Source organism: Bos grunniens, chromosome 29 (genome assembly GCF_055505025.1).
Source record: "Bos grunniens cultivar Pamir isolate PY7600 chromosome 29, Bosgru_T2T1.0, whole genome shotgun sequence".
NCBI classification, from domain to species: Eukaryota; Metazoa; Chordata; class Mammalia; order Artiodactyla; family Bovidae; genus Bos; species Bos grunniens.
In genome coordinates, this window is record NC_141193.1 from 23,416,193 (window position 1) to 23,432,104 (window position 15,912).

Genomic DNA, 15,912 nt, shown 5'->3' on the forward strand with positions numbered 1-15,912 from the left:
TATACTGGTTGTGTTAAAGATGAAAGAATGACCTTTAACTTTAGCTTAGCACTTTGCCATAAACTTTCTTGTAATGTGACTTCATGTAATATAAACTTGGAGGGAGTGTTTCTGTTTCCTGCATCACCTAAATAAAACTTCTAACATTTTCGTAGAAAACACATGCTTTAATGAATCTCTAAGGTCCTCATCAAGACTAAGCCCAAAAATGTTTATCTTGTGGGACACATTTCAATTTTGTCCTGAGTAATTTTTGGTACTCTTGTTATTTCTAAGGATTTAGTAATAATAGTTGGGACTCATTTTAGTAATGATTGGGTTTTCAATTATCCTATGTGTAATCCATACGAAAGATTTTCCAAATATTTTTCTTGTGTCTCTGCTCTCTTTATTCTTTCTTATTGAGTTCGCCCGACTCCATGACTCTGTGGGAATGGTCCCCAGATCTTTTTATCAGATTCTGGTCTTCCTCTTGAGCATTATTTAGCCTTATTTGGGTTGTATACTTCTTTTTAGTTGCTCAGTTGTGTCCAACTCTTTGTGACCCCAGGGACTATGTAACCCACCAGGCTTCTCTGTTCATGGGATTTTTCAGGCAAAAATACTGCTGTGGGTTCCCATACTTCTACTTGCTTGTCCAGCTGGGAACTCAAGATCAGCATGTTCACAACTGAATGCATAATGTTTGTGAACATTCCTATTCTTTCTGAATTTTCTGTTGTAGTAACATCATAGTTTAACCTAGCACCTAGGCTAATATCTTTGGGATTTTTGTCTATTTCTATCCCATTTGTGAGAAGCTCTACTGACTTTCCTTTCAGTATCTCTTGCATGTGTTTGTTTCTTGGAATTATTCACAGTAGCACAGTTAATTCAGAGCATTTTTATCATTCATTGATCTTTTTTTGCCTCTTGTGAGTCGCCTTGTCTCTAGTCACTCTTACACCAGGCCATTCTACCAGCCATTGCCATATTAACCTTTCTAAGCTTGCACTTAGATGATTTCAATCCTATGTCAAAAATAGAAATAAAAATCTCGAATGTTTCCTAATGGCTTCTGAGAGTGAGCTGACCTTGATTTTGGCATTTGAAACCTTCTATTGACCCAAATCTGCCTTTTGATCTATGCTGTCAGAGAGAGACATTGAGACATTTCTGAGAATTTGTGGAAATCCTCTTTGCGACATTCAGGGAAGATGAAAATTATATTATTTTCTCTGAATTCAGCAGCTTTGATCTGAAGTGCTCTTAGATGACATCTAAGAGTTTAGCAGTGACCTTACAGGCCTTACTGATGTCTTTCCTGTCTCACACTCAGGTCTGCAAAGAAAAACACCAGTACTACATAAGCCTTTGCCTGCAGGGCAAGAATTTTGTTGTAGTGTCCAACATAGGTTCCAGGAAAGATGGGAAAGGGATCCTCATTCCTTTATTCTTTTATTATACAAATATTTATTGGGTGCCTATTATGTGCCAAGTATTGCTCTGAGGTGCTGCAGAAATAACTCTGAAGAAAATAGAAAAAAAATATAGCTTAGATTCAAACGTTTGTGAGTACATAAATGTGTGTTTATGTGTGGTGGGAACATGCAAGGAACGAATAAATGTATAGTATTTCATATAGTGATAGATGCTAGAAAGAAACCACGTGGATGCAGGGGAGATTCAGCTTTTCTATTTGGGGATGCGTCCTATTTTACAAGAAACTAAAAGGTCTGTAAAATGGTATACTTCCAGTAACTCGGTGTTGTTATCATGAACTAGGCTGAATATGCGAAGTAGGTAATTTCTTTTTGCCTCAAAGTCTGACCTCTGGGGAAAACACTAAGAAACCATAGGTCTTTTAACTTTTAATCAGGTTCCTAGGATTTCCCAACTCATAAAAACCCATGGGTCATATTAGCAGGTGGCTCCCTGGGCACCAGCAGATGCTATTTACACCCTCTAGTTTGAAGAGGACACTTTGCAGAGCCACCATCAGAAATCATGACCTGTAACTCGTGGCATCTCAGAGCCAGAGCCACTGAGGTCTGTGCTCTGGCTTCATTAGTCTGAAACTCACTGAAAACAAAACAACAGAAAACTCTGTTTTAGGTTGCTCTCCCTCAAAATTCATCAGAGCCACTTGCCCTTCCATGCAAATGATGGAGAAGAGTTAATAAGGTGAGCTGACCTTGATTTTGTCATTTGGAAGCTTCCAAAACTAACCCAAATCTGAGTTTTGATCTGATTCTGTGCTGAATTTAGCAAGGAGAGACATTAGGACCTTTCTGAGAGCTTGTAGAAGTCCTTTATCTGACATTTGGGAAGGATGAAAGTGACTTTGTTTCTCTGAGCTCAATTAATCCAGCAGGACTGAGGTCCTCATGAGGTGAGTGTTGAATTTTATCTGTCCTGTTACTCGTCTTCCAAACCTCATCTGTGAAAGCCTGGGACACCCTCAAATGATGTGCCTTCTCTCTGATGAGATGACCACTGATCATTGGGTGGGCCTGGTAAACTGTCAGAGCAGAAGTGGAGCAGAGATGCTGTTGTCATGAGGTCACAGTGTTACTGAATCTTATCCCTGTAGAACTTGCCCATTAGTGTTTTTGATACCCATCTTTAAAAATTCCCTCAGCCTTTATACAGATAAGAAAACGAAGGCACAGAGGGGTGGGCTGGGGTTCCTTCTCACATTCTGGGTCTGTCTCATTAGAGTGGTGTTGGGTGGAGAGAGTGGGGTACTCGTTTTAACATTACCCTCTGTCCTATTCTCCAGGTATGTCCTAGGGAAGAATGGCCCCAGGGAATGAATCTTCAGTGACTGAGTTTATCCTGCTGGGTATAACACAAGAGCCAGGACTCCAGCTGCCTCTCTTTTTCATTTTCTTAGCAGTTTATGCGGTCACTGTGGTGGGGAACGTTGGCTTGATTATTCTTATTGGTCTGAACCCTCACCTGCACACTCCCATGTACTACTTTCTCTTCAACCTTTCCTTCATTGATCTCTGCCACTCCTCTGTCATTACCCCTAAAATGCTGATGAGTTTCGTAAGCCAGAACATCATCTCTTACGCAGAGTGCATGACTCAGCTCTGCTTCTTCTCCTTCTTTATTATTGATGAGTGCTGTATTTTGACGTCAATGGCCTATGACCGATACGTGGCCATCTGTAAGCCCCTGCTGTACAAGGTCTCCATGCCCTGTCAGGTCTGCTTCATGCTGACGGTGGGTGTATACGCGATGGGGCTTGTGGGTGCCATGGCCCACACTACGTGCATGCTGCGACTCTCCTTCTGTGATGGAAACATCATCAATCACTACATGTGTGACATCCCTCCTCTCCTCCAGCTCTCCTGCACAAGCACCTCCATCAATGAGCTGGTGGTTTTCATTGTGGTGGGTGTCAATGTCATAGTGCCCAGTGTCACCATCTTCATTTCTTACACCTTGATCCTCTCCAACATCCTCCACATCCATTCTGCAGAGGGCAGGTCCAAAGCCTTCAGTACCTGCAGCTCCCACATAATCGTGGTTTCTCTTTTCTTTGGATCATCTGCATTCATGTATCTCAAGCCTTTTCCTGATGGGTCTCTGGATGAAGAGAAAGTGTCCACAGTTTTTTACACCATTGTGGGGCCAATGGTGAATCCTTTCATCTACAGTTTGAGGAACAAAGATGTCCAAATTGCACTGAGTAAGACTTTGAGGAAAAGGGTGTTCTAAGTGGAACTTTATTGTACTATTTGCTGGTACTATTTGTTACTAATAATTAGTACTATTTGTTACCAATAATTAGTACTATTTGTTACTAGTAATTATTACAAATATCACTCTTTCCCTTCCCTGTGACAGCCAAGGTGGTTCTTTCTCAGATCTTCACTGTGAGAACCTGCTGGGGTGTTTTGAAGGTAAAATCCAAGAAAGTGAGGCAGTCCCCTAAAACTGTGGCTCCTATGGTGTGCTGCAAGTCTTTGGGGTTTCAAAGAGTCAGATATGACTTAGTGACTGAATAACAATGAATCTTAATATATATTTAATAGAAACATGTTATCTGTGACTCTAATCTAGCATCATAGGATTCATGGTAGACTTTCCCTTTTGTGTATCTGTAAATTCTTTCTTTGATGGTGTCATCTACTTATTTGACTGTATATTGTAAGGAGAAAAGGGGGAAAAGAAAACTGTACACAAGCACTGTACTCCAGATGGTAAATGTGTTTCTCACACTGGTATTGATGTGCAATTCTACCACATGTGTACTGGGATTGAATGAATGATAATAAATTTAGATAAAAGAAATTTTGTTATAACCAAATGCCTTTCCCTGACTAACTTGCTTATGACTGGTAATGATGCTGTACACTCTCACAAAGTGTAGTGGAAGGGCATTCCTTGCTTTCCCCTTGTCTTTGACCGGTTATTAAAAACCTGCTAAAAATCTGGATGTCTCAGTCTTTATTCCTAGAGAAGGAAGAATGAGAGCCTTGACTCATACTGGCTTAAAGAGGATTCAGAGAAGAACCAGCTTCAACTGTGATTTCTAGCCTCTGTGCCTGAAACATTTTCCATAAATAAAACAGATTTACTTTTGTATAAATACAAGAAGGTGGAATAAACTTAAATTGTAAAAAAATGGAATGCTACTCAACAGCAAAGGAAATGGCTATTGATACACGCAACAAATGGGATGAACATTAAAGGCATCATGACTATTGAAAAAAGCCAGTCTCAGAGATTGCATATTGTTTGATTTCATTTATTATCCGCCAAATGACTTGACTATCGAGGTGAAGATGAAAGAGATGGAGATGGAGCAAACAGAGATGAAGGTGGAACGGGATGGGTGTGACTATAAAAGAGTAGTATAAGAATTTCTAAAGGCAGTGAAACAGTTCTGTATCCAGTCATGGTGTTGCTACATGAATATATACAAAGGATCAAATTGCATAGATCTACACACGTACACACACACAATATATACACTCAGTGCATATAAAACTGCTAAAACCTCACTGTCTGCAGTCCTGAAGTCTTGTTACCATTACTAAACCAGTGTCCGTTTCCTGGTTTTACTATTACACAGCAATTGCGAAAGATGTCATCATGATAGGAAGCTAGATGGAGTTCAAGGGACTCTACATTATTTTAGCCAACACCCTGTGAATCTATACTTATTTCAAAATAAATGTTAGCTGCAATCTCAGAAGCACACATAGAAATTAATACATATCTGCTGCTGCTGCTAAGTCGCTTCAGTCGTGTCTGACTCTGTGTGACCCCATAGATGGCAGCCCACCAGGCTCCCCCGTCCCTGGGATTCTCCAGGCAAGAACGCTGGAGTGGGTCGCCATTTCCTTCTCCAATGCATGAAAGTGAAAAGTGAAAGTGAAGTCACTCAGTTGTGTCCGACTCTTCGAGACCCCATGGACTGCAGCCCACCAGGCTCCTCCATCCATGGGATTTTCCAGGCAAGAGTACTGGAGTGGGGTGCCATTGCTTTCTCTGTAATACATATCTGAAATTCTAAAGTCATATTTTCTTGAAATAAAACACGTGTATACCTGTGGTGGATTCATGTTGATGTATGGCAAACCCAATACAATATTGTAAAGTAATTAGCTTCCAATTTAAATAAATTTATATAAAAAAAGAAATAGAAGTCTTTGAACAGTGATTTTCTTATGTGCTCTATGCTTAGTCACCCAGTCATGTCCGATTCTTTGTGACTCCATGGACTGTAGCCCTCCAGGCTGCTCTGTCCATGGGGATTCTCCAAGCAAGAATATTGGAGTGGGTTGCCATGCCCCCCTCCAGGAGATCTTCCCAACTTAGGGATTGAACCCAGGTCTCCCACATTGCAGGTGGATTCTTTATTGTCTGAGCCACCAAGGAAGCCCAAGAATACTGGAGTGGATAGCCTATCTCTTCTCCAGGGGATCTTTCTGACCCAGAAATTGAGCCAGGGTCTCCTGGATTCCAGGCATATTCTTTACCAGCTGATCTACCAGGGAAGCCCCTGATTTTCTTATAGACTTAATTTATTAAAAGCAAAGACATACTGAGTCAGAACAGCCCAAACTAAATGTTGGATTAGAATTATACCTAATAGCATTTTACTGAAACATTAATGTCTAAAAGCAATAAAAATATCCTTTTACTATATGTCTATAAAATGTTCATAAATATTTAAAGATACTCAATCTATTTTACAAAGCAAATAACCTTTACTGAAGTGTTTATAAATTTTTACAAAAATTAATATGTTACCTGGAATGACAGTTAATGAAATTTTCAGTGACATTAATTATTTTCATTTTTATGAAGCACAGAGAGGATCTTTTTCTATGTCCCAGGGGATGTATGTTCCCTGAAGGAAAACTAACATTTACTATCATGATTAGGGTATAAAAATAGACACCAATTTCTTGCCTGCAGAGCATATCACAATGGGAAGGTCTTAGGGGAGACTTACCCCTGGATTTCTAATCAGATATAAAAAAAATTACAAGTCTTAAGCAAATGCCATGTGCTCTATAACATGGTGATGTAGCTGCCAAGTCTATGGTTTCCCTTTACAGTCTTCTAATAGATTTATAGGTACAACTTTAACCTGAACCTTAGACTAACTCCTGTTATTCAGACTGTCATATCAGTGCTCTGACTCTTTTGCCAACACAGGGAGAAGATTCTGTGACTGCATCTGCTCAGCGTCGATATCTCCAAAGCCAGCTCTTCCAGAAGAGTGGAGGTGAAACACATGTGAAGCTCCCTCGGTTCTGAGTTCCCTCAATGGAAGGAATGTGAGTTAACCAGATTTCTTTTTCTCTTGTCGCTAAAAAATGAGGAAAAGTATTTATATTGACTAACAAGAAACTCCAAGGTCTGGATCTCTGACTCAACTGCTTTTATTGTTCTGAGCATATCCTCTGTGTTGGCTTTGTCCTTGTTCTGGTAACAGGGGAACTATAGCAGTTCCAAGTGACAAATCCAGAACATAGCAATATCAGAGGAAGAAAATATTTTTCTCCTAAATTTTTTTTTGTTGAAATATGTGTATCATACAACTTTATACTTCATAATAAGGATACAGCTTGGTTTGTTTTCACTAACTTAATGGCTTATTTAATCAGCACCCAAATTAATTTATTTCTCTTTCATGCCATCCTACAAAACATGGTAAAGTACATCCACCTTGTTTTATTCATCCTCTGTTCTTCTAGGATGGAATAGAGCAGGAAAATGTGTAGAAACAATGGAGTATATGGTTAAGAATAAAGTTTAGGCCACCAAGGTTCTCCACCATACCTGTTACCAATTATTGAGCTTGTAATATCTTGTAGTAAGTATCTGTAAATCCTATAGACTGTTAACGATTTTCTTCCAGGAAGCAGAATATTGGCGTGGCCTCTGCTCTATAGGAATTCTCTCTTTCTTGAAGGTCATCATAGGGAAACTGAGATATCTAGTAGAGTGATGGAAACTTGAGTAGGAATGAAAAAATGACTGGTCAGATGAGTAGGTTAGAGAGATGGGGATACATTCCCACCACTGAAACTCATCAACAGGTAGATTTGTTCCTCAGCTACCCCATCCCTCTGCTGCTGCTAAGTTGCTTCAGTTGTGTCCAACTCTGTGCAACCCCATAGATGGAAGCCCACCAGGCTCCCCCATCCCTGGGGTTCTTTAGGTAAGAACACTGGAGAGGGTTGCCATTTCCTTCCCCAGTGCATGAAAGTGAAAAGTGAAAGTGAAGTCGTGTCTGACTCTTAGCGACCCCATGAACTGCAACCTACTAGGCTCCTCCTTCCATGGGATTTTCCAGGCAAGAGTACTGGAGTGGGGTGCCATTGCCTTCTCCACCCCATCCCTCTATCTTTTAGTAAAAATAAAGTTAGAGCCATGATTTGTCCCATACAACTCATGAAAGCAAAAGACATGGGAGGGGACATGGGTAAACCTATGGCTGATTCATGTTGATGTTTGGTAGATAACAATGCAATATTGTAAAGCAATTATCCTTCAATTATAAATAAATAAATTTAATAAAAAAGAGTGATTTAAATGTTGAGATGTGCGTGCCTCCAGACACTATGAAGCAGAGGAGGACTTACATGATTTCTGCCAGTCTGAGATGGTGTCTCATAAGTAAAACTCATATAAAAGTGATTCTGTAAGGAAAGAGCTGTTTTTCCTGCTAATGAAATTTTCTTCTGTTCTCACAGATTTCTGAAGTTGAAAATAGAATGCTGGCTAGAAATGACTCCTTAGTGACTGAATTTATTCCTGCTGGATTAACAGACCGTCCAGAGCTCCAGCAACCCCTCTTTCACCTGTTTCTAATGATCTATGTTGTCACCATGGTGGGCAACCTGGGCTTGATCATTCTTATTGGTCTAAATTCTCACCTCCACACCCCCATGTACTATTTCCTCTTCAACCTGTCCTTCATTGATCTCTGTTACTCTTCTGTTTTCACCCCCAAGATGCTGATGAACTTTGTATTCAGGGAGAATACCATCTCGTATGTGGGGTGCATGACTCAGCTGTTTTTCTTTCTCTTTTTTGTCATCTCTGAGTGCTATATGTTGACCTCAATGGCCTATGATCGCTATGTGGCCATCTGTAATCCCTTGCTGTATAAGGTCTCCATGTCCCATCAGGTCTGTTTGGTGCTCTCTTTGGCTGCATATGTGATGGGGTTTGCTGGAGCGTCTGCTCACACAGGGTGCATGCTTAGACTAACCTTCTGCAATGTGAATGTCATCAACCATTACTTGTGTGACATCCTCCCACTCCTCCAACTCTCTTGTACCAGCACCTATGTCAATGAGGTGGTAGTTCTCATTGTCGTGGGTATTAACATCACAGTACCCAGTTTCACCATCCTAATTTCTTACATCTTCATCCTTAGTAGCATTCTTCATATCAAATCTTCTCAAGGAAGATCGAAAGCCTTTAGTACCTGTAGCTCCCATGTGATTGCTCTTTTTCTTTTTTTTGGTTCAGCAGCATTCATGTACCTTAAATATTCTTCTCCTGAATCCATGGACCTGGGAAAAATTTCTTCTGTTTTTTATACTAATGTGGTACCCATGCTCAATCCTTTGATTTATAGTTTAAGGAACAAGGATATCAAAGTGACACTGAGGAAATCCCTGTTTAAAATCCAACAGACTTTCGGACTCTGTGGGAGAGGGAGAGTGGGGGATGATTTGGGAGAATGACATTGAAACATGTATAATATCATATAAGAAATGAATTGCCAGTCCATATTTGATGCAGGATACAGGATGCTTGGGGCTGGTGCACCGGGATGACCCAGAGGGATCGTACGGGGAGGGAGGTGCGAGGGGGGTTCAGGATGGGGAGCACGTGTACACCCGTGGCAGATTCATGTTGATGTATGGGAAAACCAATACAATATTGTAAAGTAATTAGCCTCCAGTTAAAATAAATAAATTTAAATTAAAAAAAAAAACAACCCAGAGGAGAACCATGTTCTAATTTGAAGTGGCAATATTATAAAACAACTCAAGTTTTTATTAGTTTTTATTGTTGTTTTTCAGGAAGATTCTTTGTTTATCACCATGTTGCTTCTACAGATTGTGTTATATTTGGAATAATAGACTTGTCTTATTACTTCCTCACTGCTGGTCTTATCTCATATTTGTCCCCTGTATTTCTTGTACCTCATATCAGTTTACTGAATAGTAACTTGTTTATAAAAGGAACAAATATGCTGACTTTTTTAAATACAATTTTTTATACTTCCATCTTCTGTGTTACTCCTACTCTGTACAAATGTGATGAAGTGTAAATCATAGAAATTTAAAATTACACTTTGCCTATCTAAACACAGAAGTGCCAAATACTACAGAAGCATTCTCATGCTTGTTGATAATATTGCTGGTATAGGCAACAGGATTCAATACATTGTCTTAATACAAACTAGTATATAGCTTAAAGTGTTATCATAGTCTCTGATCTTTTCCTTTTGTTCTGTTTCTTATCAACTTACTTTTTAGTTTTGTCCTTTCTTATGCCCTTGGCAAATTGCAGTATCTGTACCATAGTATCACCTGTTTTTGAGAGCCTCCATCAGCCCAGGTCATGTAATATTAAAGAGAATATATGTAGTTCCGTCTTTTATTGCCAAAGATGGCATTAACAGAATACAATTAAACGAATAATACACATGTACCTTAGGATCCCAGTAAGGGGACTGGCTGCTTTATTATAAAACTTGCATTCATTATTATATAAAATGACATAAAATATTTTGAAAAATAGCATATAGTTCTTACTGCAGAGTTTGTTATTTATCACTTTAAAGGAAAATATTGCACATTAAGTTAGGAGAAATATGTTAGACATTGTTTTATTCATCTAATGAGATTTATCATGAAAAAAGTCATATGCTAATGATAATAAACTGTATTCCTTTCAATGGTTCTTGAGCTTATTTAAACCTGTTTCAGTGCATTCAGGGTAGTGTAACAAAATACCACAGACTCAATGACTTATAAATAACAGAAATTTATTTCTCACAGTTCTGAATGTTGGGAGTCTAGGATCAGAGTAACAGCATAAATGAGTGAGGGCACATTTCTGGGCTACACCTTTCTCATTATATGCTTACTTGGTGGAAGGGGCTAGTGATTTCTGTGAAATGTCTTTTACAATGCACTAATCTCAATTGTTAGGGTTCCATCCTCATGACTTAAGTACCTCTTAAGGGTCCCTTCTTTTAATATCATCATCATTGGGGCGTTAGGATTTCAACATTTGATTGTAGCACCTTGTCTCACTGATAAGGTAATTAACAGATTTAAAGTAGATGCTGTTTTCTGTAAGTTTCCTATTTCTCCAGTGCCTTTTCAGCTTGTATATTTAGAATATCAAATGTATTTGCAGGATAAGAAATACTTGTTAAATTGTGTTATCTTGTTTGAGTAACAACAATAATAAATTTTATTGTTATAAATAATAATTAAGGGAATATTATAATAAATACAAATACTAGTAACTAAATAAATCAGAGAGAACTTTGGGGTATCATTTATTTTTTTGAGGGTGGACTTTCACAGCTCTAGACATGATGCTCAGCTCCCAGTCAAGAAAAGTAGCTGTGGGGAGCATCAGTCACTGTCTATAGCTTATACCGCTTTGGATCCACCAGTGTTCAGGCAGGGTCCATGCTTACTCTGAGATGTCCTCAGCCAACAGTTTAGCTTGGTGGGTCACACAGGAGCTGGCCATTTTATATGTTATATATTATACATGTATCTCCTGATAGACAGTTTTTGGTTAGGGACTTTCTATCATTATTAATGAGAATTATAGAACTGCACTGTGGCCTGGGATTTTCCTTCTCTGTCTCCTTTCTTAGATGTCAGATTTTCATTGAGGTCTGAAGCCCTTTCTCATGGATTTTCAGCTGCCTATTTTAGCCTTCATTGACTTTTTTATAATGTGTCTTGAAAGTGAAAGAAAGTGAAAGTCCCTCAGTCGTGTCTGACTCTTTGAGACCCCATGAACTATGCAGTCCCTGGAATTCTCCAGGCCAGAATGCTGGAATGGGTAACCGCTCCCTTCTCCAGGGGACCTTCCCAGCCCAGGGATCTAACCCAGGTCTCCCACCTTCCAGTCAGATTCTTTACCAGCGGAGCCACAAGGGAAGCCTAAGAGTATGGGAGTAGGTAGCCTATCCCTTCTCCAGCGGATCTTTCTGACCCAGGAACTGAACCAGGGTCTCCTGCATTGCAGGCAGATTCTTTACCAACTGAGCTATCAGGGAAGTAATAAATGTCTTGCAAATCTAATATTTCTTGGCCTTTGCTCCTTGGAGAACTTTAAGTGACACAAAGAACTTACTGATTTTAAAGCTTAGTGTAATGTTCAAATAAAGACTGAGTTTCTCATTATAAAACAGATGAATGAATAACAGATAAAATAGAAGATTCAGAAAAAGATCCTTATCTATACAGTTAATTGTTTTTTAACCAAGTAATAAGCCATTTCCAGAGAGAAAGAAAAACTAAGAACCTGATGCTTGGAAATATTAACTTTCATGAGAAAACTATTAAACTTGATCTCTATTTAACAACATACACAAAAATTAATTTAAAGTGGATCAAAACAATAGACACAAAACTTAAATGTGTCTAAAAAAAAAAAAAAAAGGAAAATGTCTTCGTGTAGGCCTAGATTTCTTAGACATATTCTAGTAAACAGGAGATCCCAAAGAGGAGAAAAAAGGTAAACTTCATTAAAATTAGAATACATATAAAAATATTCATAAGCAACCCATGTACTAGAAAAATATTTGCAGTGCATAGATTTGATAAATTTATTGTATCCAAAATACATGGCAATTTAATAACAAATATATTTCAATGATAAAATACAGTTTCATATATTTGCAAATCATTTGAAAGACACATCCATGTGTGTAAATGGCATGTATAAATGGCCAGTAAGCACATGGAAATAGGCCTAACTTGGTGCAGTCCCTTAGATGTATACTTAGGAGCTGGACAATAGTCCTTTAGCAAATATTCTGTCTTCCCTCACTTCGTTGCCCAAACTGGTGGCTCAGATGGTAAAGCATCTGCTTACAATGTGGGAGACCCGGCTTTGATCCCTGGGGAAATGGCTAGCCACTCCAGTACTCTTGCCTGGAGAATCCCATGGATGGAGGAGCCTGGTGGGCTTCAGTCCATGGGATCGCGAAGAGTTGGACATGACTGAGCGACTTCATTTTCACTTTCATAGTTGATTTACATATTCATATTAATTTCATGTGTACAGCATGATATGTTGTTACTTTTATATGCTCTACTCTGTTAAAAATTATCACAATTAATAGTCATAATTACTATATAATATATTCTTTTTGCTTATCTGTTTTCCCTAGTAGTTTGTATGTCTTAGTCCCATGCATGTAATTTGCCTCTCCCTTCTTCCCTCTCAGCTAGTGCCTCCCCTGACAGTTCCCAAGTAGACACCAGGTAACCAGGGAGCCACTGATGTAGCCCACAAAAGCCAACCTTCAGGGAGGGGTCCAGAGAACGTTGCAGAAGGATGGAGTGGGGATCTGAAGGAGCCAATGGGGAAGATCCAGCAGGGTTTGCTTACTAGTAAACAACTTTTGAAACTGGAGACTTCCCCAAATACTTCTGTTACATCTGAAATATCTAATAATACATATGCAATGATTATTTTAATGTTGAGGGTTTTTCTTTTCTTTTTTGGTGGTGGTGGTGGGATAATGGATTTTCCCTTTGATTTGTTTTTCTCTGTTAAAATGACTTCACAAAGTTCTTTAAAAAGTAATATGTAAAAAACAGCAAACATTATTCTCAATGGTAGAAAACTGAAAACATTTCTTCTAAGATCAGGAACAAGACAAGACAATTACAATTAATAGCCATTTTCACCACTGTTATTCAACAAAGTTTTGGAAGTCCACCCATGGAAATCAGAGAAGAAAAAGAAATAAAAGAAATATACACTGGAAAAGAAGAAGTAAAACTCTCACTCTTTGCAGATGATATGCTGTACATAGAAAATCCTAAAGATACCATCAGAAAATTACTAGGGCTAATCAATAAATTTAGTAAAGTCACAGGATGCAATATCAATACCCCCAAATCCCTTGCATTCTTATACACTAATAACAAAAAATCAGAAAGAAAAATTAAGGAAAAAAAATCCCACTCACCATCGCAACTAAAAGAATAAAATATCTCAGAATAAACCTACTTAAGGAGACAAAAGACCTGTATGCAGAAAACTACAAGATACTGATGAACGATGACACAACACAGATGAAGAGATGTATCATGTTCTTGGATTGCAAGAGTCAATATTGTGAGAGTTAATATACTGCCTAAAGCAGTCTATAGAGTCAATGAAATCTGATCAAATTACCAAAGACATTTCCCCAGAACTAGAACAAAAAATTTCACAAGTTTATGGAAACACAAAAGACCTCAAATAGCCAAAGTAATCTCAAGAAAGAAAAATAGAACTGGAGAATCAACCTTCCTGCTTTCATAACATACTACAAAGCCAGAGTAATCAAGAAAGTATGGTACTGGCACAAAAAGAGAAATATAGACCAATGGATCAAGATAGAAAGCCCAGAAATAAACCGACACACCTATGGGCACCTTATCTTTGACAAAAGAGGCAATAATATACTATACAGTGGAGAAAAGAAAGCTTATTCAATAAGTGGTGCTGGGAAAACTGGACAGCTACATGTAAAAATGAAATTAGAACACTTCCTAACACCATACACAAAAATAAACTTAAAGGCCTAAATGTAAGGTCAGAAACTATAAACTCAGAAAATGTAGGCAGACCGCTCTGACATAAATCACAGCAAGATCCTCTTTGACCCACCACCTAGAGTAATGGAAATAAAAATAAAAATTAAAAAATGGGATTAAACTAGGGCTTCCCCAATGGCTCAGCGGGTAAAGAACCTGCCTACAATGCAGGAGACATGGAAGAAGATGCAAGTTTGATCCCTGGATCAGGAAGATCCCTGGAGAAGGAAATGGCACCCTACTCTTGTATTCTTGCTTGGAAAGTCCCATGGAGAGGAGCCTGGAGGACTCCAGACCAGGCTGCAGCCTATGGGGTTGCAAAGAGTCAGGCATGACTGAGCAGCTAAGCATGCAAAAGCTTTTGCACAGCAAAGAAAAATATAAACAAAATGAAAAGACAACCCTCAGAATGGGAGAAAATATTGCAAATAAGACAACTGACAAAAGATTAATCTTCAAAATACACAAGCAACTCATACAACTCACTCTCAGAAAAATATACAACCCAACCAAAAAATGGGCAGAAGACCTAAATAGACATTCCTCCAAAGAAGACATACAGGTGGCTGATAAACTCATGAAAAAAATACTCAACATAGCTCATTATTAGAGATATGCACGTCAGAACTACAATAAGGTATCACCTCACACCTGTCAGAATGGCCATTATCAAAATCTACAAAGAATAATTGCTAGAGAGCATGTGGAGTAAAGGAAAACCTCTTGCACAGTTGGTGGGAACATAAATTGATATAGCCACTATGGAGAACAGTATGGAGATTTCTTTAAAAACTGGGAATAAAACAACCTTGTGGATTCAAGCAAGTTAAGTCACTTCAGTTGTGTCTGACTCTCTGTGACCTTATGAACTGTAGCCCACCAGGTCCCTCTGTCCTTTGGATTCGGCAGACAAGAACACTGGAATGGGTTGCTGTGTCCTCCTCTAGGGTATCTTCCAGACCCAGGGATTGAAACTGCATCTATGTCTCCTGCATTGGCAGGCAGGCAGGTTCTTTACCACTGACTTAGCAATCCAACTACTGGGCATATACCCTGAGAAAACCATAATTGAAAAAGACACATATACCCCAATTTTATTGTAGCACTATTTACAATAGTCAGGACACAGATGCAACCTAACTGTTCCCGACAGGTATATGGATAAAGAAGTTGTGGTACATATATACACTGAAATATTACTCAGCCATAAAAAGGAACACATTTGAGTCAGTTTTAGTGAGCTGGATGAACCTAGGGCCAATTACCCAGAGTGAAGTAAGTCAGAAAGAGAGAAACAAATACTATATGTGTGCTGTGCTTAGTTGCTCGGTCTTGTCCAGCTCTTTGTGTCCCCATAGACTGTAGCCCACCAGGATCCTCTGTCCATGGGGATTCTTCAGGCAACAATACTGGAGTGGGTAGCATATCCCTTCTCCAGGGGAACTTCCTGTCTCAGGAATCAAACAGGGGTCTCCTGCATTGCAGGCAGATTCTTTACCAGCTGAGCTACCAGGATTAACACACACACACACACACACACACACATATATATATATGGAATCTAGAAAAACAGTACTGATGAACCTATTTA

The 15,912-nt window shown here is 38.9% G+C and overlaps 2 protein-coding genes across 2 annotated transcripts; both read left to right on the plus strand.

Moving 5' to 3' along the window:
* Nucleotides 1–2,763: 2,763 nt before the first annotated feature.
* Nucleotides 2,764–3,708, plus strand: LOC147342298 (olfactory receptor 8B8-like). The gene has a single exon (XM_086384145.1). The coding sequence runs from the start codon at nt 2,779–2,781 to the stop codon at nt 3,706–3,708; it is 930 nt and encodes a 309-aa protein (XP_086240271.1). The 5' UTR covers nt 2,764–2,778.
* Nucleotides 3,709–8,222: 4,514 nt separating this feature from the next.
* On the plus strand, nt 8,223–9,209 carry LOC147342299 (olfactory receptor 8B3-like). Its single transcript, XM_086384120.1, has one exon. It carries the CDS (start codon nt 8,229–8,231, stop codon nt 9,207–9,209), a length of 981 nt encoding a protein of 326 aa, XP_086240246.1. The 5' UTR covers nt 8,223–8,228.
* The last annotated feature ends 6,703 nt before the right edge of the window (nt 9,210–15,912 follow it).

Bases quoted from the DNA above. Each gene is read 5' to 3' on its own strand.
- LOC147342298 (XM_086384145.1), top strand. From the start codon at position 2,779: ATGGCCCCAGGGAATGAATCTTCAGTGACTGAGTTTATCCTGCTGGGT.
- LOC147342299 (XM_086384120.1), top strand. From the start codon at position 8,229: ATGCTGGCTAGAAATGACTCCTTAGTGACTGAATTTATTCCTGCTGGA.